The sequence below is a fragment of the Podarcis melisellensis genome (assembly GCF_964234715.1).
Source record: "Podarcis melisellensis genome assembly, chromosome: W".
Classification (NCBI taxonomy): Eukaryota; Metazoa; Chordata; class Lepidosauria; order Squamata; family Lacertidae; genus Podarcis; species Podarcis melisellensis.
Window position 1 is genome coordinate 10,028,749 of NC_138535.1, and position 18,781 is coordinate 10,047,529.

At 42.7% G+C, this 18,781-nt stretch overlaps 1 protein-coding gene across 2 annotated transcripts in view; it reads right to left on the bottom strand.

The window, feature by feature from the left end:
• Positions 1-10,478: 10,478 nt before the first annotated feature.
• The window catches only part of LOC309361132 (UDP-N-acetylglucosamine--peptide N-acetylglucosaminyltransferase 110 kDa subunit-like), a 145,353-nt gene continuing 137,050 nt past the window's right edge, over positions 10,479-18,781 (bottom strand). For both annotated transcript variants that reach the window (XM_081896081.1, XM_081896080.1), the window contains exon 22: positions 10,479-12,491. In XM_081896081.1, coding sequence (XP_081752207.1) covers positions 12,299-12,491 — 193 coding nt within the window. In that variant the 3' untranslated portion in view covers positions 10,479-12,298. The remainder of the gene's footprint in view (positions 12,492-18,781) is intronic.

Genomic DNA, 18,781 nt, shown 5'->3' on the forward strand with positions numbered 1-18,781 from the left:
TGGGCATCTTCAGCGGTACTGCAAGAAGCCACGTAAGAACAGAGGAGCTAAGGCGAGCTCCGCAAAGTCTGAGGCATCAGACAAAGGTCACACCAAGCCAAAGGCAAAGACTGCAAAAGCTTTGATGTCGCTAAAAGCCACACCAGAGGTGGGAAACTTCTTTATCCTAGACACCGGATGCACGCAGCATATGTGTCGACACAGAGGACTATTTTCTACGTTTGAGAAGCAAAGCTTCGCTGTGCAACTAGCCAACGGTCAAAAGCTGGAAGCGACCGGAATTGGGACTGTGTATCTTAAAAGTCTGAACTTGACTATAAGCAATGTTTACTTGGTTCCAGAGTTGAAGTATAATCTGCTCAGCGTTTCGCAGATTGCCAAGAAGGGACTAAAACTGTCCTATGATGATGAGAAATGCGAGATCTACAAAGATGGAGAGTTGTATCTTTCTGCCAAAGAGAAAGATGGACTGTATTTGTTGACTTTTGATCAAAGTGATTACATGGAATGTAATTCTTGTGATTCTAACATGATTTCTTTTACAGGTGTAGCCAAGAAGAACACCAAGCAGGTCACCTCGAGGGTCAACAGGGCATTTCAGCGGGTGTATGCTGATGTGATTGGTCCTCTAGCACCCTCTAGAGGCAATGCAAAGTATTACCTAATATGTGTTGATTCTTTTACAGGTTTTGTCTGGATTTATCTTTTGGAGAGACCGAAAGAAGCCTTAGAAAGGTTTAAAGAGTTTTGTGACAAGGTTAAAAATATGCACGATGCTGACATAGATTGTCTTTGCACAGATGAGAAGCCAATTTTTCTTTTACAGGAGTTCCAGAGGTTCCTGAAGAAGAAAGGGATAAGACACAAAGCTGCTAGTTCCGAAGAAGCTTGGAACAAATGTGTCTGTAGTAGAGTGAACAAAGAATTGCAAAAGGGAATGCATGCGCAATTGCTAAGTTCACATCTGCCACATGAGTACTGGGCTGAGTCGCTAATGTCATTCTGTTACACGTGGTTGAGAAAGTTTTCAAAAGAGTTGGGAAGTTCTCCTTTTGAGAAACTGTTCCATAGAAAACCTTCTGTTGCCCATTTCAAGGTTTTTGGGTCTCATGTGAGAACAGAAGCTCCAGGTGGGGTAAAGAATGCCAGAGGCATTTTTGTGGGTTATGAAAAGGGTCTCTACAGAGTAATTTTGTCTGAATCTGGTCAGGTGATTCTCACAAAATTTCTAGAGAGTGCTCCTGAACAGGAGAGAGTGATTGTTCACACATTTCCCACAGGTGATGATGATTCTGATGATGATGATGATGAGTTTGATCTTATTGAGTTCAGTACTACTGATGATGACAGCGATAGCTCAGACAGCTCAGTTGTCACAGTCATTGAGAGGAAATCTCACGTAATGACTAGACCCTCAGAAGAGGAGGATGAACCACTGTTTACAATTGGTACTGGTTCTCCAAAGAGTCCAAAGGCTGAACCAGAAAGTAGAGAAGAGCAGCACCTCTTACGTAGGTCTGAGAGAGCAATGAAGGGTGTACCACCCAAGAGGTATTCACAAGAGTTTGCTAACTTAGCTGTTGCTGTTGTAAACGACCAAGGTCAAATTGAAGCTGTGTCTGAGTCAGAGACAAAGGCACAACAGAGAGTTGCTAACCAAGGTAATGCAGATGCACTCATTCCTTGGAAGTCACACAACCAGAGAGGTACATTGGTAAAACCACTGGCGGGTAGTTCCAAGGGTGGAACTGAAACAACAGGGGAGTGTTATAAGTATAACAACTGTTTGTTTTCTTCTCTGGATGACGCTTTGCTCGCTGCACACATTGATACTTTAGGGGGAGTATGTTATTCTAAAGCAGCAATGCGACAGCAAGCAAAGGCTATAGCAGCCAAGTCTGCTGCTTGTGGCTGGAAAGCCAAACAGGAAGTTTGTGACTGTTGCCATGGGAACAAAGGGGCAGTCCATTCTGTACTGAGCACCGGATGTTAGCTCAGTGGGTTTGTCATATGACCTGTACAGGATGTACATGGGTGGAGTTTATTCTAACTGCTGATGAGTGCAGACATGTTTTCTCTGTACTGAAGTAAAAGACAGGAATAAAAGATGTAAATAGATTTCTGTCTGCTTCTTTCCCCTCCCTGGGGACACCAAAGGGGAGAGAGGAGCAGTTGGTGTGTTTTCCTCACAGCCTGAGGAAAATCGCCGGAACGGACCTCGAGTATGTTTATTCCTGCCGGGAGTCGCCGGAGGGAGGTCTAAGGAATTCAGCCGGTGCCTGAACAGATAGGCACATACCTCAAGACGGGCAGAGAATTCCAACAGTATGTACTCAGGTATAAAAACCCCTGGGCAACAGAGCTCGGGGCCCAGTCTTTTGGAAAAGATTCCACTGGGTCAATTATTGCTCAGCAATAAGCCTCACTTTCTTTTTCTCCAATTGCTGCGTCTGTCAATTCTTGAACTATCTGAATTGGTCACTGGTACCCATTAAAATTTGTTGCAACATCTTCAACTCTTCTTAAAAAAAATATATTAAATAAATAAAATTTAAATAAATAAAAAACGGTGAGATGCAGTGATCAGGTGGGATTGCTATGAGGAATTGTAACAAATATAGAGTAAGCCATCTGTGTCAGCAATGGTTAAGAGTACCGAAGCAGGAACATCTGTGATGTCAACTTACGTGTATAAGCTTACGTGTCTGGATTCCTGGGGAAAGGGGGAGAGGGTGCCTGGAGGATATATATACTGTATGCAATTTTTCTTGCTTTTGTGCTTGCTGTGAACCGATTCATGCAGTGCCTTCTGCTATCCGAAGAGCAGAATAAACTCTTTCTCTGAACCAAACCTCAGTGTCATTTGACTCCTTCCTCCCTGTTCTGGGAGCAATGCTCACCCTACCAATCGGTAAAGTCTAATAAGGCTTTTTTATGTGTATGGGGACACTCCAGTGAATGTTTGAGTGCATGAGACATTGGGGCTCAGAGCCACTGGCAAAGCGAAGTGTGGTCCTTGAAGTGCGGTTCCTGGCGACACGAGTCTGTCTAGGCCACTAACAGGACGCGGAGAAAGGTGACTGAGTGAAAAATAATACTAGGTGGTCGGAGTGTCCCAAATCATGGGGGGTACAAGCAGTAAATCGACCCCCTTGCAGTGTGTGTGTGTTTTCTGGATTATAATTGGAAGGACGCCACAAAGGGAGATGATTGGGGGTTTAAGAACCCACGATTGGGGGTTTAAATCCGATGTTCATGGAGATCAGGAGAGAAGTGAGTATGTTAGAACAGGAAAAAAGTTGGTTAGTGTGTTGTAAAGACGGTTGAGTGTTTATGCTGATTAGTATTAATGATGCTATTATTGAAAGAGAATTTACTAAATTCAGTAAAAGCTGAATTGCATAGAGGCTGTGTGTGACCAGCAACACACTTAGTCACAGTCTTGCTCAGCTTCTTGGTTGAGGTTTTCATGAGTAAAAACAGTTTTTAAAGAATTAATCCACAGCTGTTGCAATGCTGAAAGGTGCAGTTGCCTTGAAGTCACCACGAAATTTTGTACCTTTGCATGGAAAGAGGCAAAATAGTGCCGTTCTCCTGGTTTTATTTAAAACTTCAAGGAAGAAAGAAAATCCTTTTTTTTTAGGCTAGGAGGGAAAGTAGCTTTGCACTGTGAGAAACTCGAGCTATCTCTGGTTTGGTTTCTGTATGCTGAACTATACAAGTTTTGAAAATCTGGCTAGGATTCTGTATGCTGCTGTACCATGGTGAATAATTGGAAGAGGAAGAATTTTGTGTTTTGACTGGAACTGCATTTTTCCCAGAACTATTTTTATCTGAAGTATGTAAGGTGTAAATGAAATCAAAGAAACGGGTGTGCAATTTGAACCTTTACATGAATGTATCAAAAGACTTTCAAGTTTATATTTGCGGCCACCCGGGGGGGGGGGGAGATATTAGGTTTGGAGTAACTTTAGGAATCGTGAGCAGCAACCATTCCCCTTTCCCTTTGAACTATTGGGCATTAATTTGAAATTTCTGAGTAATATCTACCAGTTGCTGACACCTGGTGGGGATTATGTGCAACTCCAAGACATATATTCTCTTGGAAAAATGTGCCTTTTATTGTTTTTATTGTTTTGTTCATCAGCCGAGGGCGCTGACAGAAAGAAATCTTCTGCCACACCTTTACCAAAGCATTCAGTTGGGCCCTAATGGTTCAGGAGTAGTCTGCAGCCATTAAAATAAGAGAACTAGTGGGTAAATCTTACCCAATATTTGTGTGTTTATAATGTCTACAGTTTCGAAAGCAAAGCTTTAAAAATATACATGCAAAGACAATCTACCCTTAAGGCAGAGAAACATGATACAGGACTTGGGGCTGCCAAGAAAGTATTGGGCCTGAGTTGACGTCCACCTGCACCCAGTTGTGGTGCCAGGTGCAACTTATTATTGTATGTGCTGGCATCATGCTTCCTGTGGGACTTCAAAGTGCACGCATTTGGTTGGATTATGTCCCAACTTACTGCCCATGACATAAGGTCATATGTTTTCCAGGATCTGTCTTCAGACCTAGTGCTCAGGTCATATATTTAGTTTCACATTATGAAAAGGAACAAGCAGGAACCTTTCCCCTAAACCAGGGGTCTGCAACCTTTAAGACAAAAAGAGCCACTTGGACCCGTTTCCGAAGGAAAAAAAAACTGGGAGCCGCAAAACTCGTCATTATAAAAATAACTTTTTTGTCACTTTTTTATTATTTCTTTGTTTGACCCCTCAGAATTACTCCTCCTCATAGAAATAAACGTTAAATTAACAAGTTACCTTTGTGTGTGTGTGTGTTCTTCACTCCCCTTCAAAACAGTGACCAGCGTACATGCCCCTTACAATGTAGCGGGCGGGAAGGTGACGTTGGGACGGTGCGTGACTAACCCATGCGATGTCACAGCCAGTACAGCGCCCGCCACAGTGGGGAGTGTCGGGGCGCACAATGCGCTCCTCCCTTCGTTAGTATCTGCCCCGGAGCCGCGTCAAAGGTGTAAAAGAGCCACATGCGGCTCCGGAGCCGCGGGTTGCAGACCCCTGCCCTAAACGGTGTCTTGGTACCTGCTCTCTCAACCCCCCCCCATCTGCTCTACATATGCTTAAATTAAATAGATATGCAAAAAGTTGGTGTTAAAAGTTGAGTTGCACTCTGTCTCCTTCTGTGTGCCATTCAGATGCAGAAATGAGTTTATACTTACTCAGCATGGTCATCAAGTCAGTGTCTACTGTGGGTTCTTAAACATTCTGAATACAGTGCGTGCTCTTTCTTTGCTGTTTCTTTGAGTTCTGATGTCACTTATCTGAAAGTCAGCATTAGTTGCTTAATCTAAAGCAAGAAAATGAGGGCTACCCTGATTCATATAATCAGTTATCAGTAATCAATATATTCACATATGCTCACACATAATCAGGGCTTATAATCCATTTGAATCAAGGAAAGCTTTGCCTAGCTTAACTGCAAAACTGCTTGAAACCGCAAGTTCAGACACCGACCTTTCCCCCAGTACATTTTACACCCTAGAGAAAAGGGGAAGCCATAAATCAGAAGGCGCTGGTACAAAACTCCCCCTCAGATCCAGACTAAAATGGTCCACGAAACAGGAAGGGCCAAATCACAAAAACTCCGTACATGAGCAGATGCATAGGGGAGTTAGCGCCAAGAGATCCCCTCCCTGAAGTCTTGTTTCCCTGTTCCATCAAACTAGAGAAAAGGTCACACTGTACGTTACTGTACAGGAAAGCAGAAATTGGGAGTGAACTCTGTGCACGGCCAGGAGCATGGCAGAAAGCGCGCTCATTGGTTAATTTTCGCTGGCGTTCGTGATTGTCTCATGATCTGTGATGCGCACATGTATTTAACCTCAGAACTTGAATGCTTTGGGGCCCCAGTCTTTTGGAAAGGATTCAAACTGGGTCCATTATTGCTCAGCAATAAACTTAACCTTCATTTTCTCCAAATTGCTGCGTCTGTCAATCCTTTGTTTCATTTAAGTGGGCACCGCTTAATTTCACTTGCTTCAATTCCTCCTGTTTAATAGGAACACCCTTTCAAACTGTTATCAGATGTTTTCTTATAAGAAAATTCAGTCATACAGCAGGTAGCACTTAACCTATTGTAGTGCCCTAATTGTAACTGAACCACTGTCCCAAGTCAATTAAGTATGTGAATATGTATATCAAGATTAAAATTAATTGCAGATAAATAACAATAGGGGAAACTGTCGGACTGTCCTACAGTTTTTTTTATTTAAAAAGTCAATCAACTTTCAAGTGCAGCCCAACAAAACTCCCTTTCGCAGTGAATATTCTGCAGAAAGAATTTAAAACAGAAGCATATCTTAGAGGAAAAGGTAGGATAATCACAGTAGTATGCTACCTTCCAAGAGAATCTCATTCTTTTGTGATTTAATCTCTGCCTGCAATTTGTGTGTGTATATGCTATAATCACATTTAACCTTGAGAAAAGCCAGCATCTGGTACATGGTTTTTTTATGTGCTTTTAAGCTTTCTGTTTGTGGGAATGATTTTAGAAGCCAGATTATCACCTGTGTTACCGTGTTAATGTACTTCATCTTTGTGTCAGTGTCAAAAAAAAATAGAGAGAGAGGATGAGGAGGAGGAGGAAAGCGAGGAGGAAAACGATGTTGGGATTGAAGAATTTAGAAAGGACTTAGAGGAGATGAAGTGGACAAAAAGGCAGTACAAAAGGGTATTTCAGTATGTAAGACCATATAGTGATAAAGTGGACGCCTTTGGTCCTGAGGGCAGCAGAGTACAGGGATAGGAATTGGCCGAAGAAACAGAAGGCATTAAAAGCTGCATGGGACATGGCAGCCGAATGGCGCATAGTCGCTAAACTTAAAGAGACATATAAAAAACCCAAAGGCCCCATACCCGTCTAGCCCCAATCTGGTGGCCCCGCTCCGCCGGGTGTATGACCCCCTTGGAGCCGATCAACGCCCAGGGCAACCGGCCTCCACACACTTTTACTATGCAACATGTGCCATTTAAAAGCACGGATGTTTGCAATTGGGAAAACCAGAATCCTTCTTTTGAAGAGGATCCAGCTAAAATAAAATAATTAGACTATTTGAAGGTGTGTTTAAAACTTTCATGCCTACTTATGACATATTCCGAACCATAAGCCAACTTATGGATACAATACTCACCACTGAGGAGGTCCAGAAGGTACATTCCGAGGCTAGAGAGCATCTGAGAACAGCAGGCAACAATGATGCTGCAATTGCAATAGCTTATCCTAGACAAACCCATAATTGGGACTAGAATACCGCTAATGGGAGAGCAACATTAGAAACATATCATAGAATCGTGTTAGAAGGCATGAGGAAAGCGGCTAAAAAACCCATCAATATGGCTAAGGTAGTGGAAGTAGTCCAGAAGGCCGCAGACCCTGATGATGACCAACCCATAGCCTATTTGTCTGAAAAATTAACCACTACGGAACAAGGCTTGCCTCCCTGCATGCAAGCAGTAGTGCAAAGAAGGCAGCATCAGAGTGGACTGTTACGACTGATCTACACCAACCCCTTCGACTCACCATTTCTTGGCGCCCACCAGACAACCGCCCTGCTGGTGCCACCCCTGGAAGCTGGCACCTCTACGCACGGCAGAAGAATCCAGCGTGGACTAGAAGAGGACCTTTTCTATCCTTTCCTTTCCCTTTGAATATATAGCTTTGTATATAGTTTTGTGGGAGGTAACCCAGGTAATAGGTCATAGTTAGGTCCCTCCGCCTAAATGCCACAGACAGGACTGCGGGTGACCATGGTTTTGGCCAGGATGGTATTCTTCTTATTTCTGGCCATCAGCGCACCCACACCGCTTAAAGTAACCCAGCGGCTAATGAGAGAATGGGGTACCCGCAACACGTACAATAAATGGTTGCAAATGGCAGAAATGGTAGCCTATTCTGCAAACCGAACCAATTGCACGATCTGCACTCTGGGACCTACAGATGCTTTGGGAGGAATACCCCTCCTCCCTGTGCCTTGGAATGAGTCCTGTTACAGCCCCGATTTTGGTTCTGCCGGATTTTGTGTCACGTTAAATTTGATAGGAGGAGCCTGTGGCTTTAACATTTCTGACCATGGTGAAGCTATTCGAAATAGCTGAGTGACTGAGTGGCTTCCGAACCTTGGGTGGTTTAGAGGACTTCTACTGATGCTACTGGACCTCTTGCTGATTTTGCTTCTTCTCTGCTCCTGTATACCCTGCTTATTGCAATGTTTACAAAATATGATGCATATAATGTCGCGAATGATTCGGCCCCAGATTATAGCACTGATAGTATTAATAGTATTAATATTATTATTAATATTAACAATATTAATATTAATAATAATATATTCCCCACTCAGGGGCGGATTGAGGTTTGATGAGGCCCTAAGCTACTGAAGGTAATGGGTCCCTCGATATGTCCAGCTGTCCTTTGTCCACAACAAATTGTCACTTTTTTGTGTGCTGAATATATGCTATATATGGTAATTGATGGACCCCATATGTATCTAAAGCCATGTGCACATCACAAATAGGAGCCGACACAACAAAAACACTGTTGCTGCATGTAGGTTGTTTTTTTATTTTTTTTCTTATATTTTGGAAAGGTACATCCAGTTTTTTTCCCCTTTAAATTTTTATGGGGCCCCCAAGAGAGCGGGGCCCTAAGCAAGAGCTTGTTGAGCTTCTACGACAATCCAGCACTGGTGTACTACTAACTTACTGTACGCTTGTGAAACATGGACCACTTATCAACGCCATCTCAATTTGGACCACTGCAACGTTTTGTGAATAATAATAATAATAATAATAATAATTTATTCCCCCGCCCATCTGGCTGAGTTTCCCCAGCCACTCTGGGTGGCTCCCAACAGAGTTTAAAAAACAATACAGCATTAAATATTACAAGCTTCCCTAAACAGGGCTGCCTTCAAATGCCTTTTAAAAATAGGATAGCTGCTTATTTCCTTGACATCTGACAGGAGGGTGTTCCACAGGGCGGGGGCCACCACCGAGAAGGCCCTCTGTCTGGTTCTTTGTAACCTCACTTCTCGCAATGAGGGAACCGCCAGAAGGCCCTCGGCGCTGGATCTCAGTGTCCGGGTTGAACGATGGGGGTGGAGACGCTCCTGCGGATATACTGGACCAAGGACATTGAGGGCTTTCAAGGTCAGCACCGACACTTAGAATTGTGCCCGGAAATGTACTGGAAGCCAATGCAGATCTCTCAGGACTGGTGTTATGTGGTCCCGGCAGTCACTCCCAGTGCCCAGTCTAGCTCCCGCATTCTGGATTAATTGCAGTTTCCGGGTCATCTTCAAAGGTAGCCCCACGTAGAGCACGTTGCAGTAGTCCAAGCGGGAGATAACTAGAATCTTTGTATTTTTGTCCATTTACTGTATTTATTTACCCCCAAATTGAACTATAAAATGAGAGAATGGTTTGGATTTGATATGCCGCTTTATCTAACAGCGGCTAACATTCTCCTTTCCCTTCCTCACCCACAACAATACTCTGTGAGGTGAGTGGGGCTGAGAGACTTTAAAGAAGTGTGACTAGCCCAAGGTAACCCAGCAGCTGCATGTGGAGGAGAGGATATGCAAACACAGTTCACCAGATTACAAATCTACCACTCTTAACCACTACACCCCTAAACATTTTTAAAGGAAAAAAAAAAATCATCAGTGCTGTTTTTCTGGGGGGACACAGGGGTACATACGCATACCCCTAACATTTTGTAAATCTTTGTACTTTTGTTCACTTACTGTACTTATTTCCCCCCATTTGACCTATAAAATGGTGATTTTCTTGAATCAAAATGAGAGTACCCCTTAACCATTTCTTAAAGAAGAAAAAAAGCCCTGGTAATAGTAATATCTTAAGGCAGCCCCGTTCAGGGAAGTTTTTAATGACTGATGTTTTAATGTATTTTAAATCTTTGTTGGAAGCCGTCCAGAGTGGCTGGGGTATAAATAAATTATTATAATAACATTATTGTTGTTGAAACAAAATTTTTTAAAAAATCTTTCCAGTAGCACCTTAGAGACCAAGTAAGTTTGTTATTGGTACGAGCTTCCATATGCATGCACACTTCTTCAGATGCCTATACCTTCAGATACCTATCTGAAGAAGTGTGCATGCACACAAAAGCTCATACCAATAACAAACTTAGCTGGTCTCTAAGGTGCTACTGGAAGGAATTTTTTTTTTTTACTACGGCAGACCCCACAGGGCTACCTACCTGTAACTAGTATTATTATTGTTGCTGTTATTGTTATGGTGATGAATTATTATGGGCTGGTCCTGGGGCTGGTTCCTTTGCCAAGCCGCCTCTCGTTTTGAAGAATGAATCAAATAACCGTCCTAATAAGCAAACTCAATGAAACCTATTGCCAAAAAAAGAGAGGAAACGTTCCAAGTCAGTGATTTTCATTTTTATTTCTCCAACACATATCTGGAAACAAAAGCCGTTACAGTGAGTAAGCAGAAAGAAACACAATGGGAGGAAAGACCCATTCTTCCCTCGCCATTTAAAAAACTACACACAGTGGTTAACCTTCCCAGGAAATCATCTTCTGGTGGAAAGCGAAAGCTCAGCTCGACTCCCCAATCTCCAGACCGAAAGCAAAAGCTCGACTACCCAATCTCTGAACAGAAAGTGAAAGCTTGACTCCCTAGTTTACTCCCAAGTAGATGCATAGCCAGCTGCCGCTTCTCCGCCAGCAGCGAAATTCAGAATTCTTCACCACGAAAAGAAAGCGTTGGGCTCGGGGGCGACTAAATGATTCTCGCCTATTTTATTATCTATATATAGATAATCAATATAATCCAGCCCATAATAAGCCCAAACAAAGAGAACTGGTGCTGCAAAGATTGAATATTTAACCTTAGGGCTTGGGACCAATGCTTCTTCCAATATTATTTATATATAGATTGACATAATCCAGCCCATATTAAGCCCAAAGAAGGGAACTGGCACCGCAAAGATGGAAGATTTACCCTCAGGGCTTGGATGACTAAATGCTTCTTGCCAATATTATCTATATATAGATAATCAATATAATCCAGCCCATATTAAGCCAAAATGAAGAGAACTGCAAAGGTTTAAGCACAGCTCAGGGCTACATACCTGAGGGTCAAATTCGGAATATAAGGAAAGGGGCATTAGGCCGGCCACAGACAGCAATTATTGGCACGGATCCATGTGCGGCACCACCAAAAGCACAGAAAATGCGCCGCTCTGAATCTTTTCGGTGTCAGGCAGGGAAGCGATTTGGAAAATAACTTTGGATGCAGCCCATCGGATGCACGTTTTGCCCTCCGATCAATCATTTTTGTGGGCTTAAAAGCCGACCAGCGACGCTTCAGATGTGAAAAAGGAGGTTTGCACTCGACCGTGATCTTTCCAAAAAGCTCGTCGAAGTGGAGGGGGAAACCCATACTTACCTGGAAGAGCTGCATTTGACAAAGTCAAAACACCAGTGGCCCGGCACATAATTGTTCCATCAACCGCGAAGAGCACATCCAAATGCGCCAACCTGAGCAAAAACCAATGCTCTTTTATTTCATTTTCAGCATTGGCGGCAGTGCGCAGGCCTGCACCTCTGTACATAATTTGACACTGCCCTGGAAGGACGCGCAGTTTGGCACCAGGTTGCTATTTCCCCCCACTTTACGCCTTAAATTGCGTTTGCTTTTTTGGCGCAATCGACCCGGCATGAATTAAAGCTGAGAAAGCCAAAACTTTAGGTCTTTTGCTTTTTCGGCCCAGTTGACCCGGCATGAATTGAAGCCGAAAAAACCAAAACCAAGGGCAGCCCCGGAGAGAAGTCCAACGTTAAGAAAGCAGATGTTGGTTCAAGTGGTTTATAAAACCCGTAAAAGCTTCGCTGCTGCTGGCGCCAAATTTTCCCTCCCGCCGTCCTTGGAAGAAGGATGTGGACTTAAAATGCCGTAAAAAGAGAGCCACCGACGGAGCAAGAGGAATTCCTAAAAAGGTTCTCTCGATTCGCGTAGGGAGAAGGGGAAAAAAGAGATTCATCCACGGGAAATCGGAATTGACTGCCAATCCCTTTGTGCCTTCCCATGGCAAGAAGATCCGGAAAAGGTGGGGTTCGGGGGGGTGTCAGAAATTGCTGGCCTCCCCGTCATGCAAGAGTGAGCCTCCGGTCGCCACACAAATCGCATCCTTGACTCCCGCTTCCCTCTGCTCCGGAAGGAGGTATGTATCCTGAAGGATTCATGTCTCTCGCACAGCTCCGGATCTCGAGGCCGATTCGCCGGGCTTGAGGATGTGGTCCGGTTTGTGGCCGGCGGAGAAGTGTTCCCACATCAGGAGGTAGAGCCGCTCCAGTTCCAGTGTGTACTGCTTGGTGTTGAAGAGGGGGCTGGATATCCTCTGCTTCCACACCTTGCCGCGGATGTTCTTCAGGCTATGGGAGAAAAGTGTTCGTTTATTAATGATCAATTAATTTATTAATCAACATTTCATTTATTTTCCCGAAAGGAAAAGAAAAAAGGGGGGATCACAACCAAATTAAATGGTAATTTTGGGTCGACCTCCCTCCACTCCCCCTCTTGGTTCCACGTCCATAAAACCTTATATGTTGTAAAAAGTAAACCTTCCTCCAGTTGTCCATATTAAGAGGATATAGCAAGGTTGAAGCTTTCTGTAAAACAAGGATTTTATGATTCCAAAAAGGAATCCCCCTCTTGGTTCCATTCAAATATACTTGTCCATGAAACCATTGGGAAAAGGAATACTGGACATAGCAAATTTGTCATTTGGACTACTGCCACCAACAGACGAAGAGCAACAACTGGGAGCAGTAGGAGGAGTAAGTAAATAACCCCATCATGGCTTTACGACTATTAAGTTGGAACTGCAATGGCTTGAACATGCCTCGAAAGAGGAAGAATGTCTTTCATATATTAAAGAAACAACAATTGGACCTGATTTGTTTACAAGAGACACATGTGATAAGATCACATAGAAAATTACTTATTAATAAAAAATTAGGACAAGAATTTATTTCATCGGACAAAGTGAAGAAAAGAGGTGCGGTTATATATGCAAAGGAAAGATTGATGCCGAAGTTGATATTTAAAGATGAACAAGGAAGATATTTGGCAATAGAAATACAAGTTCAAGGACAGAAATTTTTGATCGTAGGAATCTACGCACCAAATGAAGGCAAATCTGAATTCTTTAAGAAGCTGCATGAGACACTGTTGGATTATCTGGACTTTAACGTAATCATGATGGGAGACATGAATGGAGTAGTTTCCACAAACATGGATAAAGCACAGTGATTTCCAAAGATGGAAGATTACCAAAAACCTTCTTTGAAATGATAGACAATATGGACTTGGTTGTGTTGGAATTCTGCCTCGGTCAGAGGAATGTGCCCTTCTCAGCGTAGGCACCGGCAGATATTCCTTGGCGACCTCCCCGCTGCTCCACTCTGCTGATAAGCAGCCGAGGTCTCGGCGATTCTTCCCAGAAGTGTGAGAAGAACACACCGTTCATTCTCTCTCCCCTTTGGTGTCCCCCAGGGAGGGGAAAGAAGCAGTCAGAAATCTATTTACATCTTTTATTCCTGTCTTTCAATTCAGTACAGAGAAACATGTCTTCACTCCACAGCAGTAAGAAGAAACTCCACCCATGTACTTCCAGTACGGGTCATATGACACACACACACACTGAGCTAACATCCGGTGCTCAGTACAGAATGGACTGCCCCTTTGTTTCCATGGCAACAGTCACAAACATCCTGTTTGGCTTTGCAGCCACAAGCAGCTGCCTGAGCTGCTAGAGCCTTTGCTTGCTGCAGCATTGGTGCTTTATGATAACAGGTTGATATTTGGAGAATAAAAAATCCTCTTGAAAGAGAGGGAACCTTCTTTTCTGAAGCTAAAATGACCTGGACTAGAATTGACCAAATATGGGTTACTAGAGGACTGGCTCCAAAGATAAAGTGGAAATCTGCCCAAAAACATGTTCCGACCATAACGCCGTGAAGATGGAGATGAATCAAACAACAGCTGGCACCTTTAGATGGAGGATGAATGACACCTTATTCAGAGATAAAGAATTCTGCAAAAAGGCCCAAAAAACATTAAGAGACTATTTCGAGATTAATATGAGGACTAATGTGGAAAAAAGAGTAATCTGGGACGCAAGCAAAGCGGTCATGAGAGGTTTCTTGATACAACAAAATGCAATAAAAAAGAGAAGCCAAAATGCGAAAAAGGACAAGATTTTGGAAAAAATAAAGGAAGGAGAAAAGAAATTAAGATCAAAACCAAAGTCTCAGGAGATCTTGAGAGAAATTAAACTATATCAAATCCAATATATGGAACTGATGAATCAAGAAATAGAATGGAAAATTAAACAAATGAGACAGAAAACTTTTGAATCTGCAGATAAATGTGGTAAATTTTTGGCTTGGCAACTGAAGAAGAGACAAAAATTAAATACAGTGACAAGTTTAGAAGTGGATGGAAAGAACATTATAAATCCAGCTGAGATTAGAAGTTGCTTCCAGAGATACTTTAAACAATTATATGCACAAGGGCCACAAAAAGACACGGATATAGAACAATTCTTGGAGAAAAATGGGATGAAAGAAATTTCGAGGGAAGGGAAAGTACTTTTGAATCAGAAAATAACTGAACAAGAAATAGAAGGTGCCATTCAAAATATGCAACTGGGCAAATCTCCGGGGCCTGATGGACTGACTTCCAAATACTATAAAACTTTAAAAGAATGGTTAATACAACCTTTGAAGGAAGTCTATAATGAAATCCTTGAGGGGAAAGAAGCACCTGAAACGTGGAAAGAGGCCTATATCACGCTTATACCGAAGACAGAGACTGAAAAGACTCAATTTAAGAACTACCGCCCAATCTCGTTACTAAATGTGGATTACAAAATTTTTGCTGACATTTTGGCTAAGAGACTGAAAAAAGTTTTGATGGAGGAGATTCATAGGGATCAAGCGGGCTTTCTCCCGAGAAGACACCTGTCAGACAATGTAAGGAATATAATAGACATTTTGGAAATGTTAGAAGCGAATATAAACACAAAAGCTGTTTTGATTTTTGTGGATGCGGAGAAAGCCTTTGACAATATATCCTGGACCTTTATGAAGAAGAATCTCCATGGGATGGGGGTAGGCCAAGGGTTTGAAAACGGTATAGGCGCAATATATTCTGAACAAAAAGCGAAGTTAATTGTAAATAACGTGGTTACAGAAGAAGTTAAGATAGAAAAAGGGACACGTCAGGGGTGCCCAATTTCCCCACTACTTTTTATCTCGGTCCTGGAGGTTTTGCTGAATATGATAAGGAAAGACCAGCTGGTTAAAGGGGTTCAGGTCGGAGCGAAACAATGTAAGTTGAGAGCATTTGCAGATGACTTGGTACTTACATTACAAGAGCCAGGTGCTAGTACTAGAAGGGTCTTGGAACTAATTCAAGAGTTTGGTCAAGTGGCAGGATTTAAATTAAATAAATTAAAGACTAAGGTATTAGAGAAAAACTTAACAGTAATGGAGAAGGAGAAGTTCCAGAATGAAACTGGTTTAACTGTGGTTAAGAGTGTAAAATATTTGGGGATTAATATGACAGCTAAAAACATGAATCTATTTAAAGATAACTATGATAAATGTTGGAACCAAGTGAAAAAAGATCTGGAAATTTGGTCAAACTTGAAGCTTTCCTTGTCAGGTCGAATTGCAGCTATTAAGATGAATGTATTGCCTAGAATGTTATTTTTATTCCAAACACTGCAAATTGTTGATAAGATGGAGTGTTTCAAGGGATGGCAGCGTGATATTTCTAAATTTATTTGGCAGGGCAAAAAACCCAGAATAAAATTTAAGATTTTAACTGATGCAAAGGAAAGAGGGGGATTTGCCCTGCCAGACTTGAAACTTTATTATGAATCAGCAGCTTTTTGCTGGTTGAAGGAATGGCTGCGTCTTGAGAACACAGACATTTTGGATTTGGAAGGTTTTAATAATGTTTTTGGGTGGCATGCATATTTGTGGTATGACAAGGTTAAAGCTCATAAAGGCTTTAAAAATCATATTGTTAGAAAAGCACTGTATAATGTTTGGATTAGATATAAAGATCTACTGGAAAATAAAACCCCAAGGTGGCTTTCGCCTATGGAGGCCAAAGCAGTGAAAAAGCTTAATATGGAATGTACATGGCCGAAATATTGGGAAATTTTAGAACAGGAGGGTAATAAACTGAAGCTGCAGAGTTTTGAGAAGTTAAAAGGTAAGGTCCGAGACTGGCTTCACTATTATCAAATGTTGGAAGTCTATAAGATGGATAGGAAAATTGGCTTCCAGGTGGAAAAATCAAAGTTAGAGACTGAACTGTTAGAATCCAATACTAAGAATTTGTCAAGAATGTATAATTTGCTGTTGAAATGGAATACACAAGATGAAACGGTTAAATCTGCAATGATTAAGTGGGCACAGGATATTGGTCACAACATTTTGTTTGCTGACTGGGAAAAGTTATGGACCACTGGGATGAAATTTACGGCATGCAATGCCTTAAGAGAAAATATTATAAAAATGATTTACAGGTGGTACATGACCCCAGCCAAACTGGCAAAACTCTATCATTTGCCCGATAATAAATGTTGGAAATGCAAAGAAACTGAAGGAACATTCTTTCACCTTTGGTGGACGTGCCCAAAGATTAAGGCTTTCTGGGAAATGATATATAATGAAATGAAAAAGGTATTTAAATATACCTTCTTGAAGAAACCAGAGGCCTTTCTCCTGGGCATGGTTAGCCATGTGGTGTTAAAGAAGGACAGAACTTTGTTTATGTATGTCACAACAGCAGCAAGGATTCTTATTGCAAAGTATTGGAAGACACCAGAGCTACCCACCTTGGAAGAATGGCAGATGAAAATGACAGACTATATGGGACTGGCAGAGATGACGGGCAGAATCCGAGACCAGGAGAAAGAGACAGTGGAAGAAGATTGGAAGAAATTTAAAGATTATCTTAACAAATACTATAAAATTAATGAAGGCTAGAATGTCATGGGTTGGAAAATAATATGGTGTTCAGAGATGTAGATTAAGAAAAGGAATGGAATTGTCAAAAAACTTTGGGAAATAAGGGAATGGATTTACTGACTGGATAATGAAATTAGAATACAGAACGGGGAGGTATGAGGGAGTCGGGGAAAGTAGGTTGAGAAAATAAGGTTTGAAACTATACTTGTTGTTTTTGTTTATGTTTGTTTTTTATTGTTGTTGTTTTGTTTGTACATGTTCTTAATGGAAATCTCAATAAATATCATTTTTAAAAAAACAAAAACAAATATACTTGTCCATGAAACCTTATATCCTTGTGTGATGGGATGATGAGCTGCTTGTGCGTAAAAGCTTAGTCCCTCAGAGTTTGGCCAGGTTAGCAAGCCTCTGTCTATAACGGAGCCCCTTAAGCATGGCTCCGTCAATCGCTGGCAGAATCCGACAGTGGGCGTTTACGGAATTTCTTCCAACATAAAAGCTCCTTAACGGAAACGCGTCTTCTGGACTCTCGGCGCGACAGTTTCCGGCGAGGATTGGGTGTCCCTATAGGAGGTCCTGAAACCTCCCCACTGTTTTCGCTGGAAGTGTCTCTGAGCCATCCCTCCGACTCACTTTCCCTCGGAGCTCCTTCTCTCCCCCTGCTGGTTCCCTCTTCTGCTGCTAAGTCTCTCCTAACCTCCGTGAGCCCTTCCACCTCCTGTCCTTCCGATGGCAGTTCCCTGACATCCACCTCCCCTCCAGGGCCCCCTTCACCCCCTCCCGTCCCCTCCTCTATGGGCAGTGAGGATGTAAAACCCCTGAAAGAACCTCCCTCATCTTCCGAAGTCTCGAACATTTCCCTCCACCGGTTGCTGTCCCTTGTCTCTGAGTACTCCTCCTCATCGGAGTCTACTCCTTCTTCCAACTCCGATTCCGGGAATCCTTCAAACTCCTCTTCCTCGTCGGTGGTGCCAAAATGTTCCCTCCGGAACCTCGCTACAGACTGAGGTTTCCTTGGGAACCTTTGATGAAACGTTTCTATTAAAACCTCGTCATTGACTTCCTCTGCAGTTACCCAGGTGTTTTCTGACTCTGGTTCCCCTTCCCACGCTACCAAATACTCCACCTGATTACCCTTCCACCTGGAGTCAATGATTTCCGCCACATGGCTGCTGCGTTCCCTTTCTTCTATGACTGGTCCATGTGTGGACACCCCTTCACGTCCCCCCCTGTACGGTGACAGTAATGACCTGTGGAATACTGGGTGTAGTTTCATGTGGTTAGGTAACCTGAGTTTGAACGCCACTGGATTGACCTGTTGAATGACCTCGAATGGTCCCAATCTTTTGGGTCTCAATTTCTTACAACCCCCTTTGAACGGCAACCCTTGGGTTGACAGCCACACCTGATCCCCCACCCTTATGGTTTCACCTTCCCTTCTGTTCTTGTCTGCCTGCTTCTTGTATTCTTCTTTGGCCCTTTCTAAGTTGAGTTGGAGCTGACGATGGATCGCTTCCATCTCTTCTACAAAATGTTCTGCTGCCGGGACGCTCCATCTCTCCCCTCCTTCCCCTGGAAATGCCCTGGGATGACACCCATAGTTAGCCAAAAAGGGGCTCATCCCTGTGGACACATTCTCCGCATTATTGTAGGCAAATTCTGCCAGAGCCAAC